Source organism: Felis catus, chromosome D3 (genome assembly GCF_018350175.1).
Source record: "Felis catus isolate Fca126 chromosome D3, F.catus_Fca126_mat1.0, whole genome shotgun sequence".
NCBI lineage: Eukaryota > Metazoa > Chordata > Mammalia > Carnivora > Felidae > Felis > Felis catus.
The window spans coordinates 7,517,451-7,534,977 of NC_058379.1; the positions used below are offsets into that span (position 1 = coordinate 7,517,451).

At 53.8% G+C, this 17,527-nt stretch overlaps 1 protein-coding gene across 5 annotated transcripts in view; it reads right to left on the reverse strand.

Moving 5' to 3' along the window:
* BCL7A (BAF chromatin remodeling complex subunit BCL7A) overlaps window positions 1-17,297 on the reverse strand; it is a 32,520-nt gene extending 15,223 nt beyond the window's left edge. The window contains exons 1-4 of one of the 5 annotated variants that reach the window (XM_045041587.1): window positions 15,904-17,297; window positions 8,070-8,151; window positions 4,748-4,844; window positions 3,788-4,668 (exon numbers count right to left, since the gene is read on the reverse strand). In XM_045041587.1, coding sequence (XP_044897522.1) covers window positions 4,511-4,668; window positions 4,748-4,844; window positions 8,070-8,151; window positions 15,904-16,307 — 741 coding nt within the window. In that variant the 5' untranslated portion in view covers window positions 16,308-17,297 and the 3' untranslated portion in view covers window positions 3,788-4,510. Of the gene's footprint in view, window positions 1-3,787; window positions 4,669-4,747; window positions 4,845-8,069; window positions 8,152-15,383; window positions 15,630-15,903 lie in introns of those variants that run through there. The other 4 variants (XM_045041585.1, XM_045041586.1, XM_023241380.2 and 1 more) reach the window with 4 other exon arrangements.
* Between the last annotated feature and the right edge of the window lie 230 nt (window positions 17,298-17,527).

Genomic DNA, 17,527 nt, shown 5'->3' on the forward strand with positions numbered 1-17,527 from the left:
GCTCTGGGCTGATGGCTCAGAGCCTGGAGCCTGTTTCCGATTCTGTGTCTCCCTCTCTCTCTGCCCCTCCCCCGTTCATGCTCTGTCTCTCTCTGTCCCAAAAATAAACGTTGAAAAAAAAAAATTAAAAAAAAGAGACAGAGAGCGGGAGGGAGGGAGGGAGAGAGAGAGAGAGGAGAGAGAGAAGTTAGTAAGATTATAAAAAGAAATTTAAGAGGGGCCCCTGGGTGGCTCAGTGAAGTCGACTCTTGACCTGGGCTCAGGTCATGATCTCACAGTTCATAAGATGAAGCCCCACTCTGACAGGACGGAGCCTGCTTAGGATTCTCTCTCTCCGTATCTCCCTGCCCCTCCCCTGCTCGGGCTCTCTCAGAATCAATAAATAAACATTAAAAAAAAAAAGAAAAGAAAGTTTAGAGGCTTAACAACTGGAGTGCCTGGGTGGCTCAGTCAGTTAAGCATCCGACTTCGGCTCAGGTCATGATCTCACGGTTGGTGAGTGGGAGCCCCAGGTCAGGCTCTGTGCTGACCAGCTTGGAGCCTGGAGCCTGCGTTGGATTCTGTGTCTCTCTTTCTGACCCTCCCCATCTCATGCTCTGTCTTTCTCTCAAAAATAAACATCAAAAATTTTTTTTAAAAACAAATGAATAAACGTTAAAAAAAATTTATGAGATTTAACAACTAAATAGGACATGTGAAAATTAGATTCTGTTTTGAACGTGCCAGCTTGTAAGGGACATTTTGGAACAACTGGGGAATTTGAATATTTGAATATAGTCTGGAGTTTAGAAGATACTACTGTTACTTTTGTTAGGAGTAAACACGGCACACCGGGTGTATAGAAATGCCATTTATTAGTGACAGGTTCAGCCATGTACTTCAGACACAAGGTGGGGAAACTGATTTTAAAAGGCTTCAGTACAGGTTGCCTACGACTGTCAGAATTCCCTGAACTTAACACTCAAGAGCTGTGAGATTTTTATATGTAGATTACATTTCAATTAAAAAAAACTTAACACATCAGGGGCGCCTGGGTGGCTCAGTCGGTTAAGCGTCTGACTTTGACTCAGGTCATGATCTCACAGTTCATGAGTTTGAGCCCTGCGTTGGGCCCTGTGCTGATAGCTCAGAGCCTGGAGCCTGTTTCAGATTCTGTGTCTCCCTCTCTCTCTGACCCTACCTGGTTCACACTCTGTCTCTCTCTCAAAAATAGATAAATATTAAAAAAAAAAAAAACAAAAAAAAAAAACACCTTACATATTAAAGAAACAGATGAAGCAAACACGGCATGTAAGGGAAAACCTAGATGGCAGGTGAGTGAAGTTCATCACGCGATTCCTCCTACTCTTCTCTGCTATGAAATTTTTCATGAAAGAAAAAGGAACAGTTATTTGGGCACATCCTGGGCACCCACCACGTGTAGGCGCTGGGCAAAAACATCCACAGTCACGTCGCCTATCCTCCTGACAACCTGCCAGGTAGGAGCTGTTACCTCCTTCACTTATAGAGGGGGAAACTGAGGCTCTGACGGGCAGAGCCCCTTCATCAGGCTGGTCTGCCCCACTCTAAACTCAACCTGCTGACGCAGCAGTTACACAGTCCCAGCCAGGTAAAGTGCATCTGACTCTTTTTTTTCTTTTAATCAATTTTTTATTTATTTAGTTTTTATTTCTTTATATTGAGAGAGGGAGAGAAAGAGCAAGCACCAGTGGGGTAGGGGTAGAGAGAGGAGAGAGAAACTCCCAGCAGGCTCCGTGCTGTCAGTGCAGAGCCCGACATGGGGGCTCGAACTCACGAACTATGAAATCATGACCTGAGCTGAGATCAGGAGTCGGACGCTTCACCGACGGGGCCCGGGCACCCCGCATCTGATTCTAAGTGTCCTTGTTACAGAGAAGTATTCTCTTGCGAATTCTGGGACTTAAAAAAAAAAAAAAAAAGTACACTCTCCTGATTTACCTTTCAAGAACATCTAAACCTCCTATGCCAAGCTATGTGTGCCTGTGTCTCAAGAGGCACAGAAGGCAAAGGCCCGACCCACGGGTCCCAGCATGAAGTTGTGGTAAGAATGACAACAAGCAGGAATGTTTAACAAGTTAGTTGCCCGAGCCTAGCCTGGTCACCTAGGAACCGCATGATGCTGACACTCAACACTGGTTGGATCTCTGACACTAAACAGGTGGCTGCAGGTGGCCACTGCCCCCACCTGGAACCTTCCAGATCATCCTGTCCAGGTGCACATGCTTCCTTGCCTTTGTACACATACATGTCCTGCGGCTGAGACTTGGTCTTGGCTGCACACGTACTAAAATGGAAGGGATGCCAAGAAGGTGAGCGAGGCTCCTTCCATCAGGGATGCTTACTCAACAGTCCAGATTTTTCTGGAGAGTAAGCCTGGGCTGGTGTCCACACACTTGGATTCTGCCCAAAGGACCTCATAGGCCAGCACTGGCATTTATGACCTTCCCAACCCTGGGTGAGCCGCATCACCTGTCCAAGCCTTCGTTTCCTCATCGGCACAATGGGGCTTGTTTGCAGGATGAAATGAGGTAAGGCACGAAATAGGCTTAGCAAGATGCTTGGCACATTGTGACAGCTCCTTAAATGTCAGCTACGAACATGCCAAGGCTTTTAAGGGATTATCTTATAGAATACTTACAATGACCTTATTGACCTTATGAAGGAGGTGTTACCATTCCTATTGGATGGACTGAAAACAGACCTGAAAGGTTATGTGTTCAGGATCTAGCCCAGGTTCACAAGCTACAAAGAGATCCCAGGGAGTCAGATGGGAACCCAGGTGGGATCTTGTCCTCTGCTGTAAAAGGCTCTCCTGTGAACCAGGTTGAAGGGTGTGTGTGTGTGTGTGTGTGTGTGTGTGTGTGTGTGTGTGTGTGTCTTCTCAATCCCTAGAGAGTGGGGACCTAACCAGCGTCAGGGAGACAGGTTACGTCCCAGCTCAAATACCTAATTGTGAAAAGGAAAGGATTCAACTGTAATTGCATAGCCAGTAAGGGGCTTTCTTGACACACAGCCATCAGCAAAACCCTTCTGTGCTTTTCTGAACCCAGTTCAGCAACAAGCAAGACTCCCTGCCCTCGGAGCTTGTGACTGTGTTCTCCAGACTGGTCGGTCGGTTTGGGAAAATGGGGAAGTTCAATGGCATTCTTTCCCTGGAGCAAAACGGCCCTGGAGCCAGAGGAGTAGAAACTCGATCAAACCAATATTCCGTGTTGATTTACTTATTTATCTAATGCCACGTCGGTGTACAAAAGGCTTGGGTAGTCAAAAAGACAAAGACATTGATATTGGGATCGAGAGGTGGGAAAGGGGTGCCTGGGTGGCTCAGTCTGGTGAAACGTCCAACTCTTGGTTTCAGCTCAGGTCACGATCTTGCAGTTCGTGAGTTTGGGCCCCTCGTTGGGTTCTGTGCTGACAGTGCGGAGCCTGCTTGGGATTCTGTCTCCTTCTCTCTGCCCCTCCCCGGCTCATGCAGACAAGCATGCATGTGCACACGCGCACACACACACACACACACACACATACACACACACTCTCACTCTCTCTCTCTCAAAATAAATAAGTAAAAACTTAAAAAAAAAAAAAAGAGGGAGAGATGGGAAAAGGCAAGTGGTACAAGCTCTTCTACTGGCCAGCCAGGCAGGTGGCCTCCCAAAGAAACAGCTGCTGCCACCTCGGGGGAGCACACTGCTAGGGTTTCTGGGTCTGGCTTCTCACGGGATAGCAGAAATGCAGGTTTCCTGACTTATAAATAACAGAAACTCAATTTTTCAGACATTTCATGTTTGAATCTCTAAGGTCAGAAATCAGGCAGTGGTTTTCCTTGGAGGGGTGGGGACAATCAAGGAGGGACAGCGGGGGGACTGAGGGATGTTCTGGGCTTGATCTGGGCTGGTTACACAGATGGATGTGGTCTGTACACACATCGTGGGGCCATACACTTATGATCTGTGCCTTTCCTTTCAGTTAAAAAGGTAAAACAGGAGGCACCTGGGTGGCTCAGTCGGTTGGGTATCCGACTTCGGCTCAGGTCATGATCTCGTGATCCATCGGTTCGAGCCCCGCGTCGGGCTCTGTGCTGATAGCTGGAGCCTGGAGCCTGCTTCAGATTCTGTTTCCCTCCCTCTCTCTCTGCCCCTCCCCTGCTCATGCTCTGTCTCTCTCTCTCTCAAAAAAACACAAACATTTAAAAAAAAAAGTCAAAACAACTGCAGACTGGCTAAAGCAGGTCTCCAGCCTGGATTCAATCAGACAACTGGTTGGGTGTCACTTGTGAAATAAGACAGCAAAGGAAGTTAGGAGGATATCAATGTGGAAGGCAGGTCCCCGGGACCCAGAGTGATAACACGATGTCAAAAATCCAGTTTCCAGTTTCCCAGCAGCCAAAGCAAAATAGGAAATGGAAAATATAGTCATTTTTATGGTATGGCAGGCCTAGGAGGGGAAAAAGTACCCCCCAAAAAGTGCCTGAGCACACAGGGCTGAGAGGTCATCTCCTGTGAGGTCTGTGTCCCTGGGTGAGAAGGTCTCTGGCTTGTTGTATGTTTCTTGGCTCGCTGTGCTGGGAACAGAAGTTTCTTCTCCTCCACGGAGCCTTCTCCCGGGCACATAGAGGCCTCCTCGTACTGCCCAACCCTCCTACCTTGCCTGGAATGTGAACAAACCTGCTGTTGAGAACAAAACCTCAGTGCTCTGCCACAGCCCAGCGCCTGGCAGGGGAGCTCACCGTGCATGTCCATCATCCCTGGGGAGGAGCTGTTCTCCGGAGTGGTCACCTCTGAGCCACACTTCTCATCTTTGCCCTTTTTCTTGTTCTTGTTCTTCTAGAGGAGAAAATGGAGCAGAAACCAAGTCACCACATTGTGTGTGCATGCGTGAGCAAGCCCCCCGGGGGTGATGTGAATATTTTATTCAGCTGGTTCGTCCTGGAGCCTGCAAGCCTCTGGAGGGCTCTCCTCGGCCTGCATTTGAACATGTCCCATTAGAGGCCTCACCTGCAGAAGGGAGGATTCTGGGGCTGGACTGGGAGGCTGGGAATAAAAAAAACCTGCCTTGTTTGTGGGGTCAGCACCGGCAGGCATGCAAACACCCTGGCTTATGGGAACTTCCTCCACTTGCCAGGAGAACATCTGGGGAAAAGGCCAGAGTCACCCTGCCCAGAGCAGGTACAGTGATGCCAGGTGAGGGATGGAGAAGACACAGGTCACACACTTTCACTATCTGCAGGCCCCGGGGCCGCCTTTCTCGAATAGTCAGCTGACTCCCAGAACCACACTGGAAGGCCAGGTGAGGAGGGAAATCCCCGAGAGGAAGGAGGGAGAAGAGGATGCTCTCTGTGTGCAGTTCTGTTTTGGTGTTTGCTATTGTTGTTGTTTTTCTTTACAGATGGAACAGAATCCTGTTAGAAATGACCTGTGTCCGGTGGTAAGAGACTCATTATATTATGGCATATTCTTTCAATGTAATGTAATGCAACATTTACAGAGGATAAGGCAGCTCTTTGTGTACTGACGTGGAATGATCTACAAAAATATCAGCATATTGGAATATCTCAGTACCTTCAAGATGTATACAAGGAAGGTTCCAGAACGTGGGAAGAGACCACTAGTAACGGAAAGAAAAGGACACACGAACATGTGTCCACACGTGTGTTTGCATGCACTCTCTCTGGAAGGACAAACAAACGCTGGTCACCTCCAAGGAAAGGAGCTGGGTGGTGTGGGGGGGCCTGCGCAGGGATGGGAAGCAGATTTACGAAAAGATATGTATGTATTTGAGAAAGGTAGCATTTGAGGAACATGCATACCTATGGATAAAAAGTAGATTGGTGGACTCCAGGACCTTGGGCGGGGGGGGGGGGGGGGGGGGGGACAGGAGTAACTGCTAACAGGTGTCAGTTTTGTTTTTGGGGTAATGAACATATTCTGGATTTACAGCAGCGATGCTACATGGATATATAGTAACACTGACTCGAATACCTTAGAAGAGTGAGTTTTATGGCATATGAATGGTCTTCGTTTAAAAAGCATTTTTAAAGTAATACTTGAACTTTGTAAAATGGTTTCCCTACTTAAAAGAAAACAACTTTCAAGAGTTCTGAAGTAAAAAAAAAAAGGGGAGGCAACCATGTCGCAATTGGGTGTTTAAAAAAATAGAAAGCGAACCCCCCACCATACAGGTTTCTGGCCACAACCACCAGAGATTCCAATTCAGCTATCTGGGGTGGGGCCCAGGATCCTGCATTTCTTCAAGATTCCCAAGGGATCAGATACTCAGCCAGGTGTGGGACCCATTGCCCTGGAGAGAAAGGGGGTAGGGGAAACATTGTACATCATGGCTCAGAGACAATAGCAAATTAGCATTGTTCGAGCTCCGTCTGCACAGCCGTGCTGGCTGGGTTAAGTTCTCTGGGTTTGATGTATTGCTTTTACACTGTAGCAGAAGCCTCAGGAGCTAGATATTGCTGCCCCACTGCACAAAAAAGGGAACTCGGGCCTAGCAAGTTGGGGTCACCTGTCTGACATCACAGGTTAATCGAGGGTAGCCTGTCCCAAACCTCTTTGCCCAGCCCGGAGCTGCCCTGTCCTTCCCGACAGCCCATATATTATACTTTCTCCTTGATCACTATCCATTTTGGCACTTCCCTGATGTCTGTTTCATGCTATTCTATAATTATCTTTCCCAACGAGATTATAAATTCCTTGAGAGCAGGGACCATGTCTTCTCAAATGCAACCGGCGTTTATATAAAACACCTAATGATGTGCAAGGCACAGACGTGGGCCAGAGCCAGGAGCTGCCTTCGAGGAGCTGGCTGCACCCTGCTCTCTCCTCCAGGACAGCCAGCACCAAAGGCCACAATGGGCTAGGTCTCAGGGCCTCTGGGGAAGGCGACCCTGGTGGCTCCATGAGCCCAGGCCAGAACCAGAAAGGGTGACAAACACCGGCGTTCTCGGCCCAGCACCAACCTACCCGGAGGTGAGCAGGTGATCACAGGGTCAAGAATGGAGCCTCAGCCCTGTCTGAAGACCCAAAACAGGTCACTGAAGATGGGAGAGGGAAGCTCAGCTCTGCCTTTAGGGCCCCCTAGAAACCCACCAATCACGACCACGTCACCCCAGAAGCAAAGGGGGCCATGCAGCCTACTGTGGGCCATCTTCCTGCAGGAGAAGACTGTGTGCGCAAATACGGAAGGCGTTCCAAGAGGGAGGAACGGTCCATGCCAAGGGCTGTAGGTGGGGTCATTCTGGATGTTGACCGGAAGTAAGAGTAGCTGATCTGGGGTCTAACTGGACTGGGAGCCACGAAGCTGAAACACTGTCTGTGATGTGGCAACACTGTCAGCAGTCCCTGGGTGAGATGAGGCACAGCCGCAGGGGCTCCCTCTAGTGGTTGGAGCCAGCCCCCCCCCCCACAAGCCCCCCAAGAGTGGCTGTGTTCCCCGTACCAAACCCTCTCACTCGGGCTCGCCAGCAGCTCCAACCACCAGAAGGCTTTCCAACAGCAAAGAGAGCATGTGCTTTGGAGTCACACAGCTCTGACGCTTGCTGTGTGATTCTGGGAAAGTGGCTTCACCTCTCTGAGGCTGTGTCCTTACTTGTACAAAAGGGGTAAAGACAGCAACTCCACAGAACTGGCACGAGAAATACGAGGCAATGCCTGGCAGGTGGTTAGGTGCTCAGAAACAGCGGTGCTACGATGATGGGACAAGGCCTGCTTGTCTGTGGATATGCCATCTCCAAACCGTGGTGCCCAGGGCACTAAGGCACGTTCCCACCAGCAAACTGTGGAGCCCTCGGTCCAGAAGAGATGACTTGTGGGGGACACTCCCCACCTATGTGACGGCCAAACTCTGGGCTGGACCGTGAATGAGGAGCACACAGGTGCAGCATCCTTTCTAGCCCGAAGCTGGGTCCTTGTACCTCCCAGGTGGCCTTGGCCCCAGGTTGCACACTGGTGGGCAGTGGCAGGCAACGCCTTCTCCCTGGGGTGGGGAGAGCATGGACGGATGGACGGCCCGACCCCAGGGAGCCAACCCCGCATACTCACATCATCCACCTTTGGCTCTGTCACAGGGACCCACTTGTAGATTCGCAGGGACGTGTCACCCACAGTCACCCACTTCTTCTCCCTGCAGAAGATGAGGAAGAGCCCATTACCAGGGGGTTTCCGGGGCAGGACCCTGCTCACCCCTCGTGGGGGACACAGGCCGCACAGCCTTGGAGTAGCTGCGACAAAGGGGCTGGTCAACTTGGGGCTAAGGGAGTACACTCCACATCACTCTAGATCTAGTAGCTAGGGGACCCCAGGCGAGTCACTTCACCGATTCGAGCCTCAGTTTTCCCATCTGCTGGACCACAGAGGGTCACTAATCTCTCCAGGCTGCCATAAGGACTGCCATGCTGCCATGCATGAGACAGCATGTGTTAACAGCTTCCCCTCTGCCTTGAAGGATGCGCCTGGTTGACGCTGGGGTGCTGAGGGGCTGCCATTTAGGAGGACTCCTGTGGATGAAGGGAATTGGGCCCCGGGTCCTCCAGCTTTGCCCCACACCACGGCCCACTCCAGGGAGCCAGTGAACTGGGCCACCCCAACCCCTGGGCAGCAGAGAGGGCATCAGGCCAACAGGGCATTTCCTTCTGGGTGGGGGCGCATATCTTCACCAAGGGCACCCGGGGGCTTACCCTGTCCTCCCCGCAATGCCTGTCAGGTCAGGGGAAGGGAGGCAGGAGCGGACAGCGTGAGTGACCAGCCAGGGCTCTTTGGGCAAACGCCATCTGGAGCAGCCAAGGGGGAACGGTGGAGCAAGGGCAACCCGCACGGCCATGCCCTTGGCCCAAGGGTGATCCCCGGGCCTCGGCAGGTTGGCACGGCCCATACTGTGGGGCAGCAGGCAGCCAGAAGGATGCTCTGAGACCCCACGCCCTGGTTCTAAGACAGGCACATGTTTCTGGGTCTCCCCTCCTAATACCCACCTCTGCACACTGCCCCCACCCCACCCCTGCCACATCCTGAACTACTGGGGGACCGCGTCCAGGGTGGAGAGCAGCTACTAAAAGCAGGTTTATGGGTAAGGAGAAAATCACAAGCCATGAGAAGAACATGGGGTGACTGGTTTTCATTAAGGATAATAATTAACACCCTCTCCTCCACACCACTCTGCCTAAGCTACCATCACTCCCCAGGCACCTGCCATAGCCTCCAAACTTTGGTCCCTGACCCCTGCAGTCAACACATGAGGTCATGTCACTTCCTGCCCCTAACACTGGGCATGGCCATGCACCTGATACCGAGGCTCAGAGGAAACTCCTGGAAGGAAAACTGGGACTCCTGAACCGAGCAGTTTGGGCTCTAGGGTGCGCATTCCTGGCACCAGCCTCTGCCATCGAAGAAGTGGGAGGTCACAAAGGATCTCTCAACTGCTTCACAAGGACCTGAGTTGACTCAAGGAACCTGCCATGGAATCAAAGGGACAGATGCGCACCAGGTACAGGCAGCACAGCAGCCAGGAGCCCTCGGCAATTTTAGGGACAAGGGTTCCACCAGAATGGAGATTTATGTGTGATGTGAGCACCTCCGTCTGGGAGCCACCAGGTACCTGCCCAGCCTCCCCTCCCTGGGTGGGTGGCCCTCACGTGCTGGAGTGACACAGTACAGCCACCTGGCACCCCTTTACCACACTCTCGGCACCTGGCGCACTCAAAACCAGCGAACCCAAACCACAGACATCTCCATTCCCCAAGCTGTGCCTGTTTGGGTCCTACACACTTCCTGCTGGAAGAAGCCACAGTCAGGCTTTTATTTACTCTAGGATTATTTCTAGTGCTTTCTATGAGCTAAGCCCCATACACACTCTAATCTTCCGATAACCTTGAATGGCAGGAACAGTCACCTTCCCCATTTGACAGATAGAGAAACCGAGGCAGGAGAAGGTGAGATTGTTCTCTCCCCGGGGCTGGTGTTCAAAGCCTCCATGTGGCACTGCCTTTAGGAGAAGCTTCTGTGGCTTCTCTGGTTTTCATCCCTGCCCTTTTCAGCCCAGAAAGAATTAAGTAAAGACACCTATCCAAGTCACCACCCACCCATCTCCTACGTCCTGGAAGCAGGATGGACGACTCACAATCCCCGTCTTTCCCCACGTCCATACTGAAACATCAGAAGGTACCCGGAAGGGACAGGGGCGTTCCAAAGAACCACCTTGGTGACAAAGCAACAATCCTAACAGACACTGTGTGCTGAAGGCTTACTTCTGCCAAGTGCTTTACTTACAATAAAGCCCTCTCCCCCTAAGACTGCCAACAAGCCTGCGAGAGGGGAACCAGTCTCACTCCATTTTATGGATGGGAAACAAGATGCCCAGACAGGTTACATAGCTGCTTCATGGTCACACAGCTAGTCTGAGGCAGAACCTGGACCGGACACAGGCTCTGACCTTAGAGCCCATTCTATGCTGTTCTGTCTCCTGTGGAAAACTAAGAAATCATTCCACCGAGCACATGGGGACAGAAGCCGGATAAAGAAACACAAATTGCTAGAATCCCATGCAAATGGCCAAAGGCACTCACTACCCGCAATCCCTGTCAACTGGCTTCCTCGGCCTGGGCCCCACTAGGTCAGCAAATCCAAGGTTTGGTTGTCTTAAAAACAGAAACAAGAACAAAAGTAACTGACTTGCAAAACCTAGGCCATATCTCAAGGCAGAAAGTGGGCCAGCTCTGGGCCCTGCGGCCTGCACACGAGCCAAGACAAAGGTCCAGAGTCGCACGTGCTTCCCTGAGCGGTTGAGGGCCCTGAAGCTTCCAAGCTGACAACAGCCAGGTTCCCGTGCCTCCCTCTGCCCCAGCTGGTGACCCCTTGGCTTGAGTCCCCTAACTCACCCCAAAGATGAGAACCTTTTCTTCAGGAGTGCCTGGGTGGCTCAGTCGCTTCAAAGTCCGACTCTCGGTTTTGGCTCAGGTTGTGATCTCACGGTTTGTGAGCTCGAGCCCGGCATCGGGCTCTGCGCTGACAGCACGAGCCTGCCTGCCTGGGATTCTCTCTCTCTCCCTCTCTCTCTGCCCCTCCTCCACTCTCTCTGTCTCTCAAAATAAATAAACTAAAAACAAAAAAAGAAAGGAACCTTTCTTCAGTTGCATTTCTACTGGACGCTGAGGGGCCACGGGACCCAGAGACAAGCACTAAGAACCCCCGCTCAGGAATGGACCTCGAAGGACTGCCCTTTGCTCAGCGGGCCAAGCAGGGACACCAGGCCCGGAACTCAGGGAGTCAGTCACTGAGCACGTAGCAGGGAGGACAAGAAGGGATTTCGCAGACACGACCCACAGGCTCTGGGCGTCCCCACCAGCCGGCAGCGCCCCGGGAAACAACACACGGGCTCGGGGAGGAGTCCCTATCAGTCCCCTAAACCCATCATCCCAGAACGCGCTGCCCCAATCCTCCACGGGAGAATGAAGCTGTGCTTACTACTTCATGTCTAGGGTGGCAAACGAGCACCCCCAGGTAGGTTTTGTCTGGTCTGCATGTGGATTTACAAATGTGAATCACTGGCCAAACTCTAAGAAGAAAAAAGTCAGACTCCACACAAAAATCCAGATTCCTGACTACTCTCACACACACAGTGACCTGGCCACGAGGGGCCCATGTGCCTCAGGAGCAAGGGCTCTCTCAGATCCCCAGCGCTCACCCCAGCCTACAGGCATGGGCCCAGATTCACCAGTGGGCTGCACCCCCCACCTTGCCACAGAACTGCCCATGGGCACACCCTGAGCACCCGTGCCCTGCCGGGCCCTGGTTAACCAGCCAGGTAAGTACCTCTCAATTCCTCTCCGGACTTGGGCTCCTGGACAAAAGGGCAAATAGGGTCCCAGCTGTAGCAATAAAGCTCTAAACACGCCCCTGCCCCCCTTGCACAGGCTCCCATATAAATCGCAAGCACCCATCACAGATTTTCTAGGCCAAGATCAATTTCTAATGTTTTCCTGGGTGAAGGTCCAAGAGCTAGCCCAGGAGACCATCTTGGAGTCACTGCCCATGGGGGCCCTGATGACTCCCTCAAAGAGACTGAATCCTTCACTTTGTATTCACTTCCCAGGGCTAGTCCTCGATACCATTAGGAGAGTGGTGTCGTCCTAACTAGGCCCGAGATGGCTTGACCTGCCCTGTACCTGGCAGGAGGGCACCCCCTAAGGTAATGAGATGAGGCCCTAAACACGGTCAAACGTCCTCCTCCCCCAGGGACCGGTGGGAAGTCTCCGGGGAACAGGCCTATCTCCTTCTTCGGTAAGTCACTGAGGGACCCTTCAGACCAAGGGCCCAGGGGTCCGAGGCCCCAGCCTACTTTGTGGTTCAAGCTTTTGTCTCCTGTCCCACGACCCCACTCCCCCGCTCTTCTGCACCCACACTGGGCCTCCTAACCCTGGCCCAGTTTCCCAAAAAGGGGCCTGCCATTTTGTTCTTCTTCCAGCCATCTTGTGGCTGCCTCCTAGCCTACCAGCCTGCCTTGCTGGGACCCCAGACAGGGGAGGAAAAAAGGCTGGCAGCTAGGGACAGGGTGGTCACGGCTGGCTGCTGTCTTTTTCTGGGGACAAGGAAAGGGTTGGCAGAGGCGGGATTTTTAGGGGTCACCAGGGCTGAGAAGAAATACTATCCTAGGCTTCCAGGCTAAATGATACAACAGACACCTCTGTTCTCTGGATAAAATACAGGATGCTCCATTAAATTTGAATTTCAGATCTATAACAGTTTAATATAAGTAGGTCCCACATATTGCATGGGACATACTTACACTAAAAACTATACACATATATCATTTATTTTTTCAAACTAATTTCATTGTTTATCTAAAATTCAAATTTAACTGTGTGTCCTGTAATTTTATTTGCTAAATCTGGCAACCTGATGTCCCAGCCACTAGTTAAATGCATGGTTGGTGGCCACGCAGTTAATAAACAACCCAACGTCTCGAGGACTGACTGGAAGACCTATTCTAAAGGTGCAATGGAGGTGAGATTCGGCTTCTCCGGGCTGGGGAAACCGTGGAAATAAGGCGAAGTCTTTTTTGCTTAAAAGGGGGCAGGGGAAAAAAAAAATCAGCAAAACACCTATTTTATGGAGTCCACCTTACAATAAGGGCACAGTAGTGACTGATCCTGTATGCAGGGCTAAGTGCTTTTGGAGACAAGAGCTTGTTCTAGGAGAGAGAAAGCAGCAAGGGACCCCTTGCTGCCGCGGTTAAAGGAGTTGCACAGTTTGCCCAAGGTCACGGCAAGGAAGTAAACTGGAGGCGCAGCCCTGAGATCCTTTACCATGACCTGTTTCCCAAAACACGGGCAGGGAGGGAAACACCTTCTTCTCCCCTTCCCCCAAACACAGGCCAGGTCCCAAAGTGGGCTCAGCAGCGTGGACGGCCTCCAGGCTGGCTGTTCCAGCGCCCACGGGGCAGAAAACCCCACAGCTCCATCTGCCCTCCCCGTGGAGCAGCTGGCAGGGTGCCTGAGCCCCTGCCCTGCTGGAAACCTGGAGCAGAAGGCCCCACCACGCCTCTTTGGAACAGAGAAAGGCGCCTTGCCCCCAGCCCCTCTCTCACCTCCAAGCCTTGACAGAAGGGACTCAGGCCCAGACACTGGTTCTTTCTGTGCACAGGCACTAAGGCGGGGGGCCGACTCCAGCCTTCCCTCTGGGAATCCCACAGGAGAGGGAATTGTGGGCTTGTTTTCCTGTGTGTGTTTTGGCCTGCAGCTGTTTCTGCCATTTTTAAATGGCTCCAGTTGGGCAATGGGCACCCTGCGTGCCCCGGGAGCTCCCACAGTGTGGAAGACTTGGATCTCAACTTTGGAAGGGCTCCCCTTCTCACGGTTCTGAAAATTCTTTGTCCCATTGGAGCCAAACCCAGCCCTTGGCCGGGCATCCGGCCATCCGCAGGCAGCCCTTTCCATAGGAGGCCCGGGAGCACGTGGACTTTATTGATTTTCCTCTCGCCTTTTTTTGTTGGGTTTGACTCAGAAAGGACAGCTAACTTGTGACACGGCTAGGCTGCAGGCTCGCCCCCGGTGGTTTTTAGAGACCAAGGCGTTACTCGAGAAATGACACCCCTAAACATAAACATACTCCACCGGGGGCCTGCCCCGTTTTTAGTCTTTAAATAAAGGGTCAGGACGAGCCCGCGGGGGCTGACACTCGAGAACCTCGCGGCTGCTCCTCTCCCTCCCTGACCCTGGTGAAGCCGTGGGAAAAAAATAATAAAGTTGAAATCAAGGAGCCAGGAGTTTTCAACAAGTCTGCCCCAACCTGGCGATGTGCTTGCGCCTGGGGCCTGGCCCGCGGGCCGATTCCGAGCCAGATCCCGATGAGGCCGCGAACACGTTCGGTCCCCCATTAATTACAGCAAGGCCACGCCGGACAGACTCCAACGTGAGCTCGAAGAACACGCACGGCCAACACCGAATCTCCTCTCCCCCCGCGCGGAGAACAAAAACAACGGCTCTCTCGGCAAAACAAACACGAGCCGCCGCTTTGGGAGAGGCAGACGCGGCCGAGGACCGGTTTCTGGCCAAAAAGATCCGCCCGCCGACCCCCCGAGCGCGGGCGCCAGCCGGGCAGGCCGGGCAGGGCGGGCGGCGCGGGCAGGGCGGGGGTGCCGGGCGCCCCGGGCCCGCGGCCGCCCCGGCGCTTCCTCCTCGCGCTCGCCCCCATCTTTCTTCCTCGCCGAGAGCCCTCGCTCCAGGCAGCCCAAAGCGCTAAATTTAAACGGCTCGCGCTCTGCAAACTCCGCAGACTCGAGGGCGCCGGGCCTGGGAGGCGGGGAGCGAGCCAGCCAGCCAGCCGGGGAGGGAGGCGCGAGGGAGGCCCGGCGCGGGCTGGGGCGCGGGGGCCGGCGCTGCGCCGCCCGGGGCGCGCGGGGAGGAGACGGAGACGGCGGCGCCCCGCTCGGTGCCTGCACAATGGAGCTCGCGCTCTCCCCTCCGCCGCCGGCATCGCGGCCCCGGCGCGCGGGAAGCCGCTTTCATGTGACTTGCACAAAACGAAATGGCTTCTGGGGCCGGCCCCGAGCCCCCCTCCCGGGAGCCGAGCGCCGCGGCGGGGCCGGCCCGCCGCTCCACCGCCCGGCCCGGGGCGCCCCGCCGCCTCCAGGCTGCCGCCGCCACCGCGCCAGGTGGGCGACAGGCGCGAGCGCACCTGGGCAGCGGCCGCGGCCCCCGCCTCGCGCAGGTGACCCGGCTCGCGCGCCGCCCGCCGCTCCAACTCCCGGGCCCGCGGCCGGCCCGCGGCGAGGCGCCCGCCGGCTTTTTGTATGTGCTCCGGGGGTCTGGGGCGGCCGCGGCGCCGGGCGGGCGGGCGGGCGAGCGAGCAGGCGCCTCCGCTTACCATTTGCGCACTTTCTCGATAGCCGCCATGACCCTCTTGATATCATCTTTGGCGCGGCTCCTGGTCTCGGCTCGAACCGACCTGCCCGACATGGTTCTGGCGGGGAGAGAGAGGCTGGGGGAGCGCGCCCGCCGGGTCCTGCTCGCGCTCCGCGGCGGCCACACTCGCGCCCGCCCGCTCACTCACTCACACACTCACACACACACTCTCTCACACACTCACACACACTCACACACATACACACAAAGCCGGAGCCGCCGCGCGCGCCCGGGGCCCAGTGCGCAAGCGCCGGGCGCCAGCTGCACCGAGCAGGGGGAGCAGCGCCGCCGCGGCCGCCAGCAGTGCGGCCTCCGGGCGCCGCCGCCGCCGCCGGCCAGCGCCGCGAGCCTCCCCGGCCCGTCCGGGGAGGCGCCCGCGACCCCCCGCTCCCCGGGGAGGCGGCCGGGGGCGCCCGGCGACCCCCGGCCCTGGGCGCGCGGAGTGTGGGGGGTGGGGGGCGGCCGGAGGCAGAGACACTCACTCGGAGGCCGCAGGTGCCGCGGGGTCCCCCGGGGAGGGCGCGCCGGCGGGCGGCGGGCCGTGGAGGGGGCGCATTCCTTGGGAGCCAGCTCGGCGGCGGGTCCGCTGCCCCGGGTGTGTGGCAGCGGGTGCAATAACGCAAGTTTCCTGTGGGACTCCTGACTTCTCAGAGTTGAAGGCGGCGATTCGGGACGCGAGGTGCTCTCGGAAAGAGTTGGGAACACGGATCTCTGCTGGTCCTCTGCCCTGTGCAAATACGCGAGCTAGGACGTCGCTTCCCTTTCCCTCGTCCTTTTGGAAAACTAGAGTCGGAGGAAAGGTGTCAGGGGCGAGGCGATGGCGAGACATTCGACCCTGCCTATTAAATAGCTTTCCGTGCAGGAAAAGCTCAATGATTATCAGCATTTCAACAGGGCTTCTTCCTTTCCTTCTGGGGTTGCTCTCAGAGAGCGAGTCACGATTTAAATCGAAGCCACTCCTCACTGAAGTCCCAGGCTCAGACCAGGTGCTACCGCACAAGTGCAAATGACCCTAGCAGGTGTAATGGGCTGGCCGGCCTACAGGGAGGATTTTGAGGTAGCTTCTTCCCCACCATGCCTCAGGACAGCTCTTGGAAGAATCCCGGATAACCCAGGTGCCACATCTTTGTGTTCAGCTGCCCATAAACCGACTTGACCAGAGCTAATCCGTGCCCGGATGAATGCTAGGAAAAATGAGAGTGACCCTGTTAGCAAACCCAGACCCTTGGAGATAAACTAGCCCGACACAAGTCATTTTACCTGTGGGGAAACTGAGTCCCAGGAAAGCTCAAGGTCGCAGCCATAAACTGGATCCCAGACTCCTCACTCATTCTAGAACCAAGCAGTTACCCCTGAGAGTTTGGTTTTGGGGAGAAAAGCCACAGGGGAATTGGGTGCCTGATATGAAAAATAAGACAACACTTACCGTAGTGAATCATTCTGAGCATTATATCTAGGAAAGTAAGACACAGCAGGTCATAAAACAGAGATTTCTACTGTTGGCCCTCAGATGGCTTAGAACCACAAAGAACTTCCGAATATGTATATTTGAAAAATAGGAAGATTTCTGGGGTGCCTGGCTGGCTCAGTCTGAGGAGCATGGTACTCTTGATCTCTGGGTAGTGAGTTCAAGCCCCATGTTGGATGTAGAGATTAGTTTAATAAATAAAACTTGAAAAAGTAAAATGGGAAGATGTCAAAAATTCAAATATCAACTAATAAATGGATGTGTGTACATTCACCCAATAAAGTATTATTCAGCCATTGGGAAGGAATGAGATCAACTTTGAAAACATAGTAAGTACAAGAAGCCAGTCACAAAAGAGCAAATATTGTATAGTTCCACTTCCATGAGATACCTAGACTGGGGAAATCCATAAAGACAAAGCAGGTTGGTGGTTGCCAGGGGGTGGGAGTGGGGGTGGGGGAATAGAGTGACTTCCAAGGGGTTTGGGATTTCTTTTTGGGGTGATGAGAAAGTTCTGGAACTAGATAATGTTTCCTGTACACCATTGTGAATATACCCTTAAGCATACTGAATTGTACACCTTCAAATGGTTACAGTGGTCAGTTTTATGTGTATTTCACCACAAGAAAAAGAAATCA